This window comes from Anolis carolinensis, chromosome 2, assembly GCF_035594765.1.
Source record: "Anolis carolinensis isolate JA03-04 chromosome 2, rAnoCar3.1.pri, whole genome shotgun sequence".
NCBI classification, from domain to species: Eukaryota; Metazoa; Chordata; class Lepidosauria; order Squamata; family Dactyloidae; genus Anolis; species Anolis carolinensis.
The window spans coordinates 320284427-320300627 of record NC_085842.1 but is presented as its reverse complement, the minus strand read 5'-3'; the positions used below and the strand labels follow the sequence as shown (position 1 = coordinate 320300627).

General features: G+C 39.8%; 1 protein-coding gene across 3 annotated transcripts in view; it reads left to right on the top strand.

Annotated features, from left to right (window-relative positions):
* The window catches only part of nol6 (nucleolar protein 6), an 83036-nt gene that overhangs the window by 18051 nt on the left and 48784 nt on the right, over positions 1-16201 (top strand). For all 3 annotated transcript variants that reach the window (XM_062972615.1, XM_008119164.3, XM_062972616.1), the window contains exons 8-16: positions 395-515; positions 1872-1930; positions 4455-4556; positions 5194-5309; positions 7845-8022; positions 10129-10251; positions 11076-11224; positions 12854-12929; positions 15871-16011. In XM_062972615.1, coding sequence (XP_062828685.1) covers positions 395-515; positions 1872-1930; positions 4455-4556; positions 5194-5309; positions 7845-8022; positions 10129-10251; positions 11076-11224; positions 12854-12929; positions 15871-16011 — 1065 coding nt within the window. The remainder of the gene's footprint in view (positions 1-394; positions 516-1871; positions 1931-4454; positions 4557-5193; positions 5310-7844; positions 8023-10128; positions 10252-11075; positions 11225-12853; positions 12930-15870; positions 16012-16201) is intronic.

Below are 16201 nucleotides of genomic sequence, written 5' to 3'. Positions count from 1 at the left end.
GGTATTTGGGTGTGTTTGTTTGGTTGCATACTGCAAGTTGCTTTTGGTGTGAGAGAATCAGCTGTCTACAAAGACGTTGCTCAGGGGATGTCCGGGTGTGTTATGATTGTATGGGGAAGCTTCTCTCGTGTTCCCCACTCAATGCTATGAAGTCATGGGAGTTGTAGCTTTGCAAGGTCTTTAGCTTTCTCTACCACACCATGACAACTCCCATGATCCAATAGCATTGAGCCATGGCAATTAAAGTGTTGGCAAAGTCATTAGTTCTACAGTGTAGATCAGCCATGGGCAAACTTGGGCCCTCCAGGTGTTTTGGACTTCAGCTCCCACAATTCCTAACAGCCAGTAGTATAGTATGATGTACTCTTCTTTTTTCTTTCCAACCCATTTCCAGGGCCTGGGATGTTTCAATGGCTTTCTGGCCTCCATGCTGGTGGGCTACCTCTTGGCTGGCAACAAGATCAACAAAGTCATGAGTGGATACCAGGTGTTGCGAAATGCCCTCCACTTCTTGGGTAAGTTCTTCATATTCTGACTTGGACATAAAGATACCTCATATTTGTAGAAGTGTCTAACTATGGAGAGATCAAGACTCCCAGATGAAGGGTCCATGTATCCCTAGTACTACCCTTTTGCTACTATTTCTGTTTCTGGTTTGAAGGTGTTATTTCCTGTTTAATTGTGCGGTACTTACTTTGAAAGTTGTTGTTCTACTCCAGAAACTTCATTTTTGTGGCTACCAAAATTAGGCTGAATTGGCTGAGATGTTCATTGAAGCACTATAGCAAAATGTGTTGCAAGATATCCTGCAAAAAACAAAGTTTTTGCAGTTTAATAAACCTTTTCCATGTTTTTTTATTATAGAACCAATTAGAAAATAACATTTACAACCCAGGAACAAAAATGATGTTATATAGTGTTATAAGAGTCCTTCCTATATTGCACCCTTTGCTTGGCTGGCGTCCACATGAGGATCGTGGCTTTTGTGCTGTGCAATTTGTGGGAGAAGGATATTCACTTCATCCGGCCATAGTTGACTTTGGCCATAAAATGAGCTCTTTTCCCAGATTTTTGTGAGGGTTTGTAAAAGAGACACCATGATGTGGTGGATTGACTGGAAAGGCATGTGTCAGCAGCTGATTGGCTGAGCCAGCCAGGAGCCAGAATTCCGATTGGCTACTGGTTGCTGCTGAGACAAATGGTTTTAACTACCACTTTCACCATGGGGAGTGAAGTGAGCGCTGACTGGAAATAGTCAGGAAAGGAAATGGCTGCCAGCTCTCCAAAGCCTGATTATTTATATGGCAAATGAGGCATATTTAAAGACTGTTTAAAAGGACTGTTTATTCCCTCTGTTCTCTGTGTGAATACAGAGAGACTGCTGTATATATTGTTGCCCTGTTTGATCTTTTGAATTGAAGTAAAGATACTGTTACTTGTTACACAAGCCTGAGTGACACTTTATTGTACTGCAGGGTATATCTTGGTTCAGAAACTGTGGTAAAGCTTCTCTCTATTTATATCTACAACCTATAACCTTTTTGCTCTTTTAAACCCCAAGCCAAAGGATACCCAGTTTAAGCATGAAATTCATATATAATTTACATACATAGCAAGAAAGTTATTTTGCTCGCAACAGTTGTAATAATTTTATGCATGAAACAACATTTGTTTACATCCAACCATTAGAAAGGAGTCACTATTCCAGCCACCCATGTGGACAATTTTTGGATTTCAGTGGATTTTGGAATTCCAGATAAGGGATAAGGCATAAAATCTAAACCTAAGGACAATCAGTCTTAAGAGCTGGCATGAGCCAGAACTGACTTGAATCTCAACAGCCATAAATATGCATTTCCTTTCCTTCTTAGCTACCACAGATCTCACTACTTCTGGAATCAACCTTTCAAAAAACATGGATGGCACCTTGGTAAGAGAAGAGAAATTTCCCTTTGGTGCTTGCATTGTTTGGTTAAGACAAATCTGTTTGCTAAATATCAATACCCTAGGTAAAAGTAAAGGTTTTCCCCTGACATTAAGTCCAGTCATGTCTGACTCTGGGGGTTGGTGCTCATCTCCATTTCTAAGCCGAAGAGCCGGCGTTGTCCGTAGATACCTCCAAGGTCATGTGGCTGGCATGACTGCATGGAGCGCTGTTACCTTCCCACCTATTGATCTACTCACATTTGCATGTTTTTGAACTGCTAGATTGGCAGAAGCTGGGGCTAACAGCGGGTGTTCACTCCACCCCCCGGATTTGTACCTGCGACCTTTTGGTCCACAAGTCCAGCAGTTCAGCGCTTTAATATGCTGCGCCATTGGGGGCTCCTTATACCCTACTTATTTATACCCTACCCTATATCAAAAAGATCTCAGGGTGGCTTACAAATAATGTTAAGACAACAAACAGTTTGGAACAATAAAATAATTGAAGCATTCTAAACATATTAAATAGCGTAATGGATTAAAAAGAGTCATAACATTTTTGAATGTATTACAGACTATGTACAACAGTATTGGGATGCATTAATGATGCTGAAAGGTGTGGCATGACTTTGCTCTGATTTTTTCCTCATGTTACACGTGTTGTAAAAGTGTGGCTGATAGTGTTCAAAAAGCCCCTGGGACCCCATTGTGTGACCCAGAAGAGCTCCCAAGATCCATTGTCATTAATGTGTGTCATACAAAGGGAAATTTTAGTTCATAAAACAAAAGCTCTCAAAAATCTACACTTTTTATTTGAGTACATCTCTGCACATTATTGTTAGTACTGATGGATTAGCAGTTGTATGAAAGATTTATACCTAAAGCAATTCAATCTTTACACCAGCGACAGCTCCATTTGTCAATTAATAAAATCATCCCCTTTTTATGAGGGCTGTAGTCCCCATTCATCAATAAATCAAAACTTTGCAGGAGTTGTATCTCATCCGTCATCATATCAAGTATCACTAGAATGACTTTTCAGCTTCTGGCTGCAATTTCCACTCTCTATGAAGTTGGTCATATTTCTTCCTTCACAAGATAAGCAATACCAAGCTAATGAAGGAATACTCCATCAGCCCCAATATAAAGCAAATACATTGAAATGGTTAAAAGCACGATAAGACCCAACATCCAATACAGTGGAACTTCGACTTAAGAGCATCCCAACTTAAGAATGTTTTGAGTTAAGAACCATCACTTGGCCCCCGGTATTGCTTTGACATACGAGCAGCATTTTGAGTTCAGAGAGAGTGCCAGCTCAAGAGGTCAGGGCTTTAGGACTTCAAGGGAGCAGCCTCTGGGCCTCGTGCCTCTTGTCTGCTTTCGGAGATTGCTGTCTGCTTTGCTCTTGTCCTCTCTGCGAAACTTTGGGTTAGTTGATTTTGTGTGGTTTTTATTCCTGGTCTGTTTGGCTTCATGAAGAAACAGAGCAACAGAGGGAGGGAGGCTGGAAGAAGGATGGTATGAAGCAGAAAAGGATGCTTCTGACTTTTCACTTTGTAGTTTGGGCTTCTTTGCCACAACTTTGTGCTTGTACCTTTTTGCGTTGTAAGAGTTCGGCTAATGGGGGGCATATAACCCTTGGCACCCCATTGTGTGACTTCTACCAAGTTAATCTTTTTTCCCATTGTACCATGTGAATGTGAATGTGCATTTATACATTATTTGTTAATGTATACATGTATAAATAATGTATAAATGTATAAATAATGTTATTTAGGAGCCCCGGTGGCGAAGTGTGTTAAAGCACTGAGCTGCTGAACTTGCAGACTGAAAGGTCCCAGGTTCAAATCCCGGGAGTGGAGTGAGCACCCACTGTTGCTCCAGCTTCTGCCAACCTAGCAGTTCGAAAACATGCCAATGTGAGTAGATCAATAGGTACCGCTCCGGTGGGAAGGTAACGTCCATGCAGTCATGACCTTGGAGGTGTCTACGGACAACGCCGGCTCTTCAGCTTAGAAATGGAGATGAGCACCAACCCCGAGAGTCAGACATGACTGGACTTAACGTCAGGGGAAACCTTTACCTTTTTTTATAAAGAACATTTTCGTATTTAAAAACATGTAACAAAATAACAGCATTCTAGTGGTAAAAAATTGCTTTGAGATAAGAGTGTTTTGAGTTAAGACCTCATCCATGGAGCAAATGACACTCTTAAGTCAATGTATAACTGTACTTGGCAAATACAAGCATCATAACAGATAAAATGAAGCATGGCAGGATTCACGATCCCGACAGTGGGTTGTTTAATTGGGAACCAGTACCAGACCTGGACAAGGACATCCCTCCCTAAATTTCACAACAGATGTCATAGCCACACTGGGCCAAATTATGCTGTTCCTGGACTTGGTATGGTATATAGTATGATACCTTGGGGGGGAGGGGTATGTTCCTGAGTTTGCTATGGAAATAGGTGATTGCATTTTTTCAACAGCTTTTCCAATCACATTCTCTTTCTCTCCTTTCAGCCCTCTTTGTCTGATTTCCACAAAGCCTTCCAGGTGGTCTTTGTGGACCCATCCGGGCGGGTGAATCTCTGTGCAGACATGACAGCCAGCACCTATAAGCAGGTAAAGGGGGGAATTGAGTGCCTTCAGCTGTAATCGACATGGGCTCCACTGATCATCCACGTCAGTCTGGCTTGTTTTCCTTGCAGACAGTTCCACTTCTGAAGCCAGCATGACTTGAGTCTGGACATTTGGCAAACATCCTTTTCAAGTGGCACATGCCTCTGAAGTAGCACTTAAGGCAAAAAGCATATTCTTCTCTTTTGGAATTGATAGAGGAATAGTAGAGTTGTGAGCTGCAAAAAATTTATAAATGGCCCTCTGTATCCACACAACTTGAATATTTATATATATTTAAATCCAAAAAGCAAACTGTGTGTATAAGGGACAGCATTTTGCTACAGCACTGCATATCATCCATGGACTTGAGCATCCATGGATTTTTATTGGCTAACGTTTAAAATTTTTTAATTGTGCATGTTTTTGTCTATTGCTGTGTTTTATACTGCTACTGTTTTTATTCGGGCTTGGCCCCATGTAAGCCGCCCTGAGTCCCCTTTGGGGAGATAGAGGCGGGGTATAAAAATAAAGTTATTATTATTATTATTATGGATTTTGACATCTGCTGGCACTAAATCCCAATGAATATCATGGAACCCATGATCATCCCTATATGTGACATTGGTTTCTTCCTCCTTAGATTCAACTCGAAGCCAAACGTTCAATGGAGATTCTGGATGACAAAACAGTGGACGGATTCCAGTTGGTGTTCATGACCCACAAGCCTCTGATCCGGACCTTTGACCATGTGTTCCAGTATGTACTTTTTGTTGGAGGTTGTAGAAATAAATAAATAAAAGCTTTAGCACAGTTTCTGAGCCAAGATAAACCCTGCAGTATAATAAAGTGTCACTCAGGCTTGTGTAACAAGTAACAATATCTTTACTTCAGTTCAATAGATGAAACAAGGCAACAATATATACAGCAGTCTCTCTGAATTCATACAGAGAACAAAGGGAATAAACAGTCTCTTTAAATAGTCTTTAAATATGCCTCATTTGCCTTATAAATAATCAGGCTTTGGAGAGCTGGCAGCTTCCTGGCCATTTCTAGTCAGCGCTCTCTTCTCTCTCTCCCTCTCTCTCTCTCTCTCTCTCTCTCTCTCTCTCTCTCTCAAAATAGTTTTTATTGAATTTAAAAATTTTCATACAATAATTACTTTTATCACATAGCAGATATATAATGTATCATACAATGCTTGCATAATTATTTTATATCTATTGTTGATTTATATCTACTACAATGTTAACATTTGTCCATCTACATTTCTTCACCACTGTGTATCCCCCCCGTCCCACCCTGAGCCACTTCTTATATATTGTCCAACCAAAATCTCATTTCTTTCTGAGGCGGTAGCCCTCCATCCCTTTTTTGAAGTCCTTTCACAATAATTTTTCCCCATACATCCTCAAAATCATTTTTTCCCATATACCTCTTTTAACTTTTAATTTGCATGTTAGCGTATCATTTATTGCCAGTTTCCATACTTCCTTATACCATTCTTCAATCTGAACATGTATTACTTTTCTCCAGTTCCTTGCTAATAAGCATTCTTGCTATTGTCAGTAAATTTGTTATTGCTTCTTTTTCTTTTTTATCCATCTTATTGTTATTATAAATTGATAATAATGCAATACCAGGGCTTCTTTCCAGTTTGATGTTCATTATATCCTCTATATCTTTAAATATTTTATACCAAAATTTCCTTACATATTTACAATGCCACCACATATGTATATATGTTCCCACTTTCTGACAGCCTCTCCAGCAATTTTTTGGATGGTTTTTATTAATATTTGACATTTTAAATGACATTAAATACCATTTCCAAATTATTTTATAATAATTTTCTTTAACTCTTATTGATAAATTTTTCAAGTGCCTTTGTTTCCACAATTGTGACCATTCAGCGCTCTCTTCACTCTCTGAGACGAAAGTGGCAGTTAAAACCCTTTGTCTCAGCAGCAAGCCAGAGACAGTAGCCAATCAGAATTCCAGCTCCTGGCTGGCTCAGCCAATCAGCTGTCAACACATGCCTTTCCAGTAAACCCATCATATCATGGTGCCTTTTTACAAATACACTTTTTAGAGTATTGAAGGCATTAAAATAGCTATCGTGTGTGTGTGTGTGTATGTGTGTGTGTGTGTGTGTGTATGTATATATATATATATATATATATATATATATATATATATATATGTCTTCCAGTCACTCGTCAACTTATGGAGTTCCTATGAATTTCATAGGGTTTTCTAGGGCGAAAGTTACTCCGATGTAGTTTTGCCTGTTCCTTCTACTGAAATAGAGTGAACAGCACCTGATACTCATTGGCCATCTTCCATGTCCATGTTCTGTCCTTGCTCTCTCCCTTTGCACCAATGTGGAATTGGGTTTGTGCTGCGGAATTTGACTCATTTCTACACCAGCTCTCCAACCCTCGCCAAAGTAGATATGAAAATGTCTAGAAGTCCACTTCAGGGAGAAGTTGGGAGCAAAGTGTGCAGTTGTGCATGTGTTTTCCAAATAGGAGAGGAAGGTTTGTGGGGACACTGAATGCCCATAGAGATTCCCATTCCTAGTCCAACGCAGTGTTCTTGTGTCCTTTCTCAAATCATTTCTGATTTACGGAGAGTTGTTGTGGGGTTTTCTTGCTAAGACTTGTTCCAAAGAGTTTTGACATTTCCTTTTTTTGAGGTCAACATGTGGGTTTCTGTAGCCAAAACAGCTATGCCATATTGGTCTTTATACCCAAGGCATAGATTAATGAAATTGCCTTATTTACATACCGTAATTTATATTTCTGTACTTTCCTTGGCTTAGAATGAGAGTTTACTTGGCACATGTTTATTTATTTATTTTCTTTGAGATCACCCAATTAATAATAATAATGTTCCAATAATAAATATATTACTTGCCACTCCCTGTGGCTGAAGCCGGTGTTCCCATTACACTGTGTAACAAAATTTTAAAATTTTTCTGTTCCTGGTTTGAAAGTATTATTCCCTGTTTGATTGTATGGTCCTTACTTTGTAAGCAATTGTTCTACTCCAGAAACTTCATTTTTGTGGCTGCCACAAACTATGTTGAAATAGTTGAGACTTGCAAAATGTGTATAGCAGGATGTCCCTCAAAAACAAAGTTTTGGCAGTTTGATAAACTTTTCCCATGTTTTTATGACAGAACCAATTAGGAAATGACATTTATAACCCAGGAACAAAAATTGTGTTACATAGCGTTACGTCTCTTGCATGCCCGCCGGGTAACAACAGTGTTTCCTGTTTCTGCTTCAGTCTCAGGCACGTCTCAAAGCTGCAGGCGGCCTGCAAGAAGATGAAGCTTCTCAATGAACTGATGGACCATGGAGGGAACTACGTGGCGGCAACTCTGCCTTTCCTCCTCCGTTTGCTGGAACGAGGGCTGGGCCGGCGGATCGTGCTGCTGACCCACACCTTGCCCCAGACGCCGCCGGTAATTTTGATTTAATATCCGCCTGCCTGCTTTTTTTTTCGTGTCAGGAGCAACCGGAGTTGCTTCTGGAGTGAGAGAATTGGCCGTCTGCAAGGACGCTGCCCAGGGGACGCGCGTACATTTTGATGTTTTTACCATCCTTGTGAGGCTTCTCTCATGTCCCCGCATGGAGCTGGAGCTGATAGAGGGAGCTCATCCGCACTCCCCTGGGTGGGATTCGAACCTGGCAGCCTTCAGGTCAGCAACCCAAACTTCAAGTCATGAGACTTTTATCCCCTAGGCCACTGGAGGCTCCATGACTGGACTTAACGTCAGGGGAAACCTTTACCTTTTATTAATATATTAACCCAATACAATTATGTACTGATTATAATAAGGCAATGTAATGAGACAATAACCCAATATCATTATACAATAACAGCAATGTCGCTAATGAATAAGTAATAAAATAAATAGTATAATAATCCACCTTAATATCATGATATTAATATATTAACCCAATATAATTATGTACTGGTTATAATAAGGCAATGTAACGAGACAATAACAGCAATGTCTCTAATGAATAAGTAATAAAATAAATAATATGATAATACACCTTAATATCATGATATTAATATATTAACCCAATACAATTATGTACTGGTTATAATAAGGCAATGTAATGAGACAATAACAGCAATGTCGCTAATGAATGCAACCTCCAACGTGATATCTTCCAAAGTGAAGTTGATCACTTGATCAAGTGGAATTAAATTTGACTTGATTTGTGGCATGTCTGTTCATTTAAAGCCAGTAGAGCAGGAGTTCTCAAACGTTTTCAGCCATGGACTTTGTTTTTACTTATTGATAAGTGTTTTACATTGTTATACTTTGTTTCTGTTTTGGGCTCGGCCCCATGTTAGCCGCCCCGAGTCTCTTCGGGGAGATGGTGGAAAGATAGAAAAATGAAGTATTATTATTATTATATTCTATATAATATAATGTATGTATATATCAAGCATGGGCAAACTTTTGGATACCGGGGCCGCATTGTGTTTTAAAATTAGCAGACAGACCAGGCCAGTGATGGATGGATGGAGAGTGCTTGTGTGAACTAATTGAAAAACATATGAACAAATTCCTATGAACACTGCACAGATCTTGTTTGTAGTGCAAAAAACAAAATAACAAAACAATATTTAAAATTAAGAACAATTTCAACCAATATAAACGTAACACTATTTCAGCAGAAGACCCCAGGGGCCGTCAAATCCAACTCTCTTATGCTATGCAGTAAAAGCACAATCAAAGTATCCCCCAACATAATAATAATAATAATAGTAATAGAAGTACTTATAACTCACCCTTCTCATTCCCGAAGGGGGACTCAGGGCGGTTTACAAACTATGGCAGTAATTCAGTGCCAGATTCAGACAACAACAAATGGCAATCCAGCCTCTATAGTAATACAGTAGAGTCTCACTTATCCAAGCCTCTGGATAATCCAAGCCATTTTTGTAGTCAATGTTTTCAATATATCATGATATTTTGGTGCTAAATTCATAAATATAGTAATTACAACATAACATTACTGTGTATTGAACTACTTTTTCTGTCAAATTTGTTGTATAACATGATGTTTTGGTGCTTAATTTGTAAAATCATAACCTAATTTGATGTTTAATAGGCTTTTCCTTAATCCCTCCTTATTATCCAAGATATTCGCTTATCCAAGCTTCTGCCGGCCCGTTTAGCTTGGATAAGTGAGACTCTACTGTAGTATGAGTAGGAGTAGCAGTAATAATAATCATAATAATTGGAGCAACTCCAGGGGCCATCCAATCCAATCTCCTTCTGCCAGACAGAAAGACACAATCAAAGCACCCCTGACAGTCTCTGTTTAAAAACTTCCAAAGAAGAAGACTCCACTGAACTCCCAGGTGACAGCATATGCCGCTGCCAAACAGCTATTACCATCTGGAAGTTCTTCCTAATGTTTAGGTGGAATCAGCCTGTCTAGACAGAGATAATCAAGAAGGATTCTTGTTATAGCTTCATCCTATAGTTGCAAGGATAATGAGAAGATGGCTCAGGTGGCTTTGTTCCCCTTGTCTTTCTTTGCAGTGGTCCATCAGCGAGGATCCCCCAAAACATAGAGACATCGGGTCCCTGTCATTTGGGCTTTTGCTGAGCCTTGATTTTGCAACCAGCATCTTGGAGAGAGGGCCTGAAGCAGACAGACCTGAGGTGAGGCTGGTCCAATGCCCTGGTGCCCAGTGATTACCCAGAACAATCACAAAATCCTGAAATGGAATTGTAGGTCTGATTAGTGTATTCCCTCTAGGAATCTCTAGGGAATGCATCTACACTGTAGAATTAATGTAGTCCGACACTACTGGTTAAAGCAGGCATGGGCAAACTTTGTTTCTTCGGGTGTTTTGGACTTCAACTCCCACAATTCTTAACAGCCTACCAGGAGTGGGAATTGAAGTCCAGAACACCTGGAGGGCTGAAGTTTGCCCATGCCTGGATCAAAGTATGGCTCCATGCAATGGGATCCTGGGAATTGTAGTTTCACAAGGTCTTGAGCCTTCTCTGAAGGAGAGGGCACCAAACTACAACACCCAGGAGCTAATGCAGTTAAAGTGAGGTCCAACGACATTCACTCTACATGTAGATGCACCTTATGTTTTTCAAGGTGACTCTATTGGTTGTTGACCATACTATTGTGTTGGGGAACAATTCCCCAGGAATCAATAGCTCCTCAAACACAACTTATAGTTGAAGTTGACCATATAGAGTCACCAGGAGTACCTAGAGATTTCTAAGAGAGTTTTAAAAAGTGGGATTTTATTTGTGGATCTTCCACTTTTGTACAGTGGATGTGTCCTAGTGAATGTGGAGGCTTGGAAGAGACCATATGGGTCATCTAGTCCAACCCTCTGCCATTCTTTTCCTGCATGGAAAGGGATTGGACTAAATGACCTATGTGGTCTCTCCCAGCTCCGTTGTTCTATGACTCTATGAAATAATTTATCTGCTTAACCACCCTCTGATGACTCTTTCTGCAGGCAGTGGAGTTCCGGCAGTTTTGGGGGCCGCGCTCAGAGCTGCGGCGTTTCCAAGACGGTGCCATCTGCGAAGCCGTTTTGTGGGACGCCCCAAACGTGAGCCAGAAACGCCTCATTCCGGAGCAGATCATCCGCCACCTCTTGCAGTTGTGAGTAGCAGGACGGTGGCTCTGTTTTTTGTGTCTATGGAAGCGTAGAAGTGGGAATGGTCCGTCATTGATGGAAATAGGAATGTGGTTCCAGTCCAGAATGTTATGGAGCTTGAGTTGCACTGAAGCATCATGGAATCACAGAACTGGGAAAACCAGCAGTTTCCAACTTTTTTTTGGCCAAAATATATGGATACAGCATGTTCTCTTTTTGCATTATTACCATCTGGCAGACGGTACAGGGTGACAAAGGCAAGGACAAACAGACTGAGAGACAGCTTTTATCCTAGAGCTGTGATTGTGTTGAACTCCATTGTTTTAGATTGATGTGGTATTAGGGGTTGTGTAGTGGTGGTTGGGGTGTAGAGGGGTGGGTGTGTTGTTTTGTGGTGTGTGCTGGGGAAGGCATTTAATTTCATTGTACAATGGCAATAAAGTTATTCTACGATTCTGTTATACGGAGAGTCAACTGTATATTTGCCTCTACAAAATGTATGCCAAAGGTGAGTACAGGCAGTCCCAAATTACAAACATCCGGCTTACAAACAACTCCTAGATAAGAATCGGGTTGAGACATCAGGAAGAGAAAAATCGGCCCCTCTGTTGCACCGCTAGGCTGCAGAGACACCTCAAAACCACGCTGGAGCCCCAGACTATAAGCAAAGCAAGTTTTTTTTATTGAAGAATATATGTAAGCAATAGCAAATCAAAGTTCAGAATCAATAAAACAAGGTTTTAGTTCATCCAGGTACAAGATACTTGAGAGTCTTGAAGCAAGAGTCCAAGAGAATCAAACACAAGAATAAACTTCAACAAGGAATCAAAATTAGTCCGAGGAACAGGAACAAAACTGGAACAGATAACAGGATCTTTGACTGGAACTAGGATTCCAAACTGAAAAACTTTCAGGAACAATGACTGGATAATCCAAAATTCCCAAAGAGCAAGAACAAAGACTGGAACAAAACTCAAGATACAAGGCACATGAATTTAGCATGAAAATCCACAGGAACATGGAAACAGGATTCTTTGAGTCCATGAACAGGAACCACGCTTGATGAGCAAAGTTACCACCTCTGAAAATCTCTCTCAAAAGTAACTCCTCTTAAAGCTGAAATCAAGGTCTCTTTCCATGGGAAGTTTGTTCAAAACCTTTTCTCAGTAATAGCCTTTTGCTGTACCTCAAAACCTCCCTTTCTTGTCTTTTTTGACCTATAGCTTTCTTTCTGTCAACCTCGTTAGCCTTATCACAACAACGGGGACAGAAAGTGAAGTGAAATCTGCTGAATAGGGGCACAGACAGCAAAACAAACATCCACAGGGATGTTCACCCTTCCCTATGTCGTCCAAAAAAGTATCTATGTATGTATATATGGCTGGAATTACACTTAAAGTGCACCTGTTCCGACTCACATACAAATCCAACTTAATATCAAGCATACAGATCTTGTTCGCAACTTCGGGACTGCCTGTATGTTCTGTTTATGAAACATACTTTGGCTTCATTGGGCACTGTGTTAACATTTTTCTTGGCAAGTTAAAAGGCGTAGAAAAAATGGGAGAGCAAGGAAGCTGATATTTGTTTCTCTTTTGTGATTTCTCTCAATTTCGTTTTCTCTATCCTCACAGACACATGGACATTCCGGATTCTTCAATCTGTTACACAGGGGCCTTGCTGGAGTCTGTGATCAAAATGGGACGAGAGGTAAGAACTAACTTTTTTCCTATTTTTTTCCATTTTTAGATTCCTGAATCCTGCCTTTGAATGATATTGAAAGGATCTATGTGAGCATGGAGATTGAAATCCATAGGTTAAATTAATTTATTAAAAAAATTGACAATCATTTTGGAATTTGTTTTAATGCTGACTAATGCTACAAAATTCTGGCTTTTTTGAGTGATGATTAATGCTTTTTGCTTTTTAAAAATCATTCCAGAAAATTATCAATGTTTACATAGATAGACTAAATTATCCCCATGCTTAAGACCAGAAATATTTTGGATTTTGTTTTTATTTTTTAAAACCCCTGTCTTTGCATATACAGGTATAATCATCATCATCATCATCTTTGTTTATATCCTACCCCCTCTCCAAAAGGACTTGGGGTGGCTTACAACAATTAAATATAAAACCAAGCAAAAATAAAAACACAATACGTAATGAGAAAAAAAAAACAAAACCAGTGTGACTAATGCATAAATACACAGATTAAATTTGGCACGATTTAAAACACGTTGTGCACCAGGGCAAAAGCTGTTGAAACCATTTGGAATTTGTACGACTCTAAAAGGTACCATCGGATGAGCTACTGAACTTGCTGACCGAAAGGTCGGTGGTTCAAATCTGGGGAGCAGGGTGCGCTTCCACTGTTAGCCCCAGCTTCTGCCAACCAAGCAGTTAGAAAACATGCAAACATGAGTAGATCAATAGGTACCGCTCCAGCAGGAAGGTAACGGCGCTCGATGCAGTCTGCCGGCCACATGACCTTGGAGGTGTCTACGGACAATGCTGGCTCTTTGGCTTAGAAATGAAGATGAGCACCAACCCCCAGAGTCGGACACAACTGGGCTTAATGTCAAAGGAAAACGTTTATCTTTAACTAATCATGTTTTATCAAACCTTTTTGTCTGGTTTTTTACTGTGATATGGTCTAAGGGCTAATCAATAAATTTACTACATAGAGTGCATTACAGTAATCCATCCGAGATGTAACTATTATTTGAATTATTTGAGATGTTGGAATTCCAGTTATGAAATGTTCTACTTCATTAGAGTCACTCTGGGTGATTTGACTAAAGTTTGAGTTCAACAGAGGCTTGGCTGCTGTTGATTTGATGAATTTCCTGTCTTTTCCCCTTACAATAGATCCAGGTGTAGCTTGCCACCTGCATTAAACCAACCCCACCTGAGAACCTGTTGATAAAAAGCCAAAACAAATTAAATCAGCCATCTAATATTGACTTGAAACAATAAAAATGTGTTTGAAACCGTAACACTGCAAATAAAAAGCTCAGTGAGCAAATAATACATAACAAAACAGGTAAAAAGTCACATAAGTTACCTAACACGGCGGGCAAAAAGTCAAACACTATTTTACAATTACTATGTGACCCTGGGCTAGATTATAATACAGTTTGTGTCGGTCCAAAGCCATTGAGGATAATAGAGGCTGGTCTAGAGGTGGCGCCCTTCATCCACGATTTGTTTTGCTTTGCATCTGTTTTGCTCTTTTTCTATTACTGGAAGCACATGGAAGATCAGATCGGATGATTTCTGTGCCTTCCACTAACATTTCGCTTCCTCCGCTGGCACATCCGAATACCATCTGTATAGAAGGCAGAGCCTTTTCTTCCCCTGACACCTGTCAGATAGGAGACTTATGTTTCAGGCTGTTCTCTTGTATTACCCAGACAAAAAATGTCTTAATCTCCTAGCTGATTGACACTTGTTTATTTGTCAGCTGGGGAAAACTGAAGATAGAGAATGCTGGCTTTTATACTCCATGCCATGCATCATCATCATTATTATTATTATTATTATTATTATTATTATTATTATTATTATTATTAATTTAAAAAAGATATCCTGACCATCTGCTTTGCAAAATTATGTTTTGCTATTATTAGAAATGGCCCTATTATCTATCAACAGATTTTGTTTGAGTTTGCAGCTTGTGGGCTTTCAAACATTATTATTATTATTATTATTATTATTATTATTATTATTATTATTATTATTATTATTATCAACACAACGACGTTGTATGGCACAGCAAACAAGATAGATATGCTGGATTTCGTTTCGCAAAACCACAAGTCGAACACTTCCCAAGTGTCTAGGACTGTATTATTATTATTATTATTATTATTATTATTATTATTATTATTATTATTATTATTATTTTATGACACAGCAAACAAGATAGACATGCTGGATTTCATATCACAAAATCACAAGTCGAACACTTCCCAGGTGTCTAGGACTGTGTGATGTATTTTTGGATGATGTGTGCAGATCCCAGTAGGGTGGCCTTTTGCAGTTGGCAGATCGTAATTTTGTCAATGTCTATTGTTAATAATAGTCAAAGCGTCTTATTATAAAAGCACAAACATTCAATTAAAAATAAACAAATATGCAAATATTAAAACGGGATTAAATACAAACAGCATTGAAAAATTCCCAGTTAAAAACCATTATTGAATTGCAGCTCCCATCTACCCTCGCCAGTATAGGCGGATGGATGGTGGGAATTGTAGTCAACACAACTTTATTCATTTATTTAAATTATGTCCTCCCTTAGAGCTCAAGTCACTTTGCAATAAAGGTTGAGTATCCCTTATCCAAAATGCTTGGGTCCAGAAATGTTTTGGATTGATTTATTCGTTTGGATTTTGGAATATTTGTATTTGCATAAACATACGTAATGAGATATCTTGGAGACGGGACCTGATGGGATGTTTAGCTTGGAGAATAGATTTGAAAGCTAACTTTCCTGGGAGATTTGAAAGCTAACTTTCCTGGGAGAGCTCTATATGTCCAACTAGACTTGGGCCTGAAATTGGGAATGTTTAGAGCTGTGTGATGGTCCACTGCTGGATTTCTTCATGTTCCCACCTTCTTTAATGGTTTCCTTTCTCTTCTGCAGCCCGCTGGGACTGGCGAGGAGGCCATGGTGAGCCTAATCCGCTCCTATGATGACTTGAGCCGCAAACTGTGGAATCTGGAGGGGCTTCCGCTGACGGTGACATCGGTCCAGGGCGCCCACCCGGCACTGCGATACACAGACGTGAGTGACCCTTGGAGATGCAGGTGGGGTGGAGATGGGGACCGGTGCCTTGGGGTCAGTAGAAGATGCTATCCTGTAGCATATGTGGGAGAAGCCATGTCTCTGAGGTACTGCTCTGAGGGGTAATTCTCATGGAAGAAGTGGGTTTCCTTGCCTTAGTTTCGGTCATGTCAGTTGGAACCTACCAAGT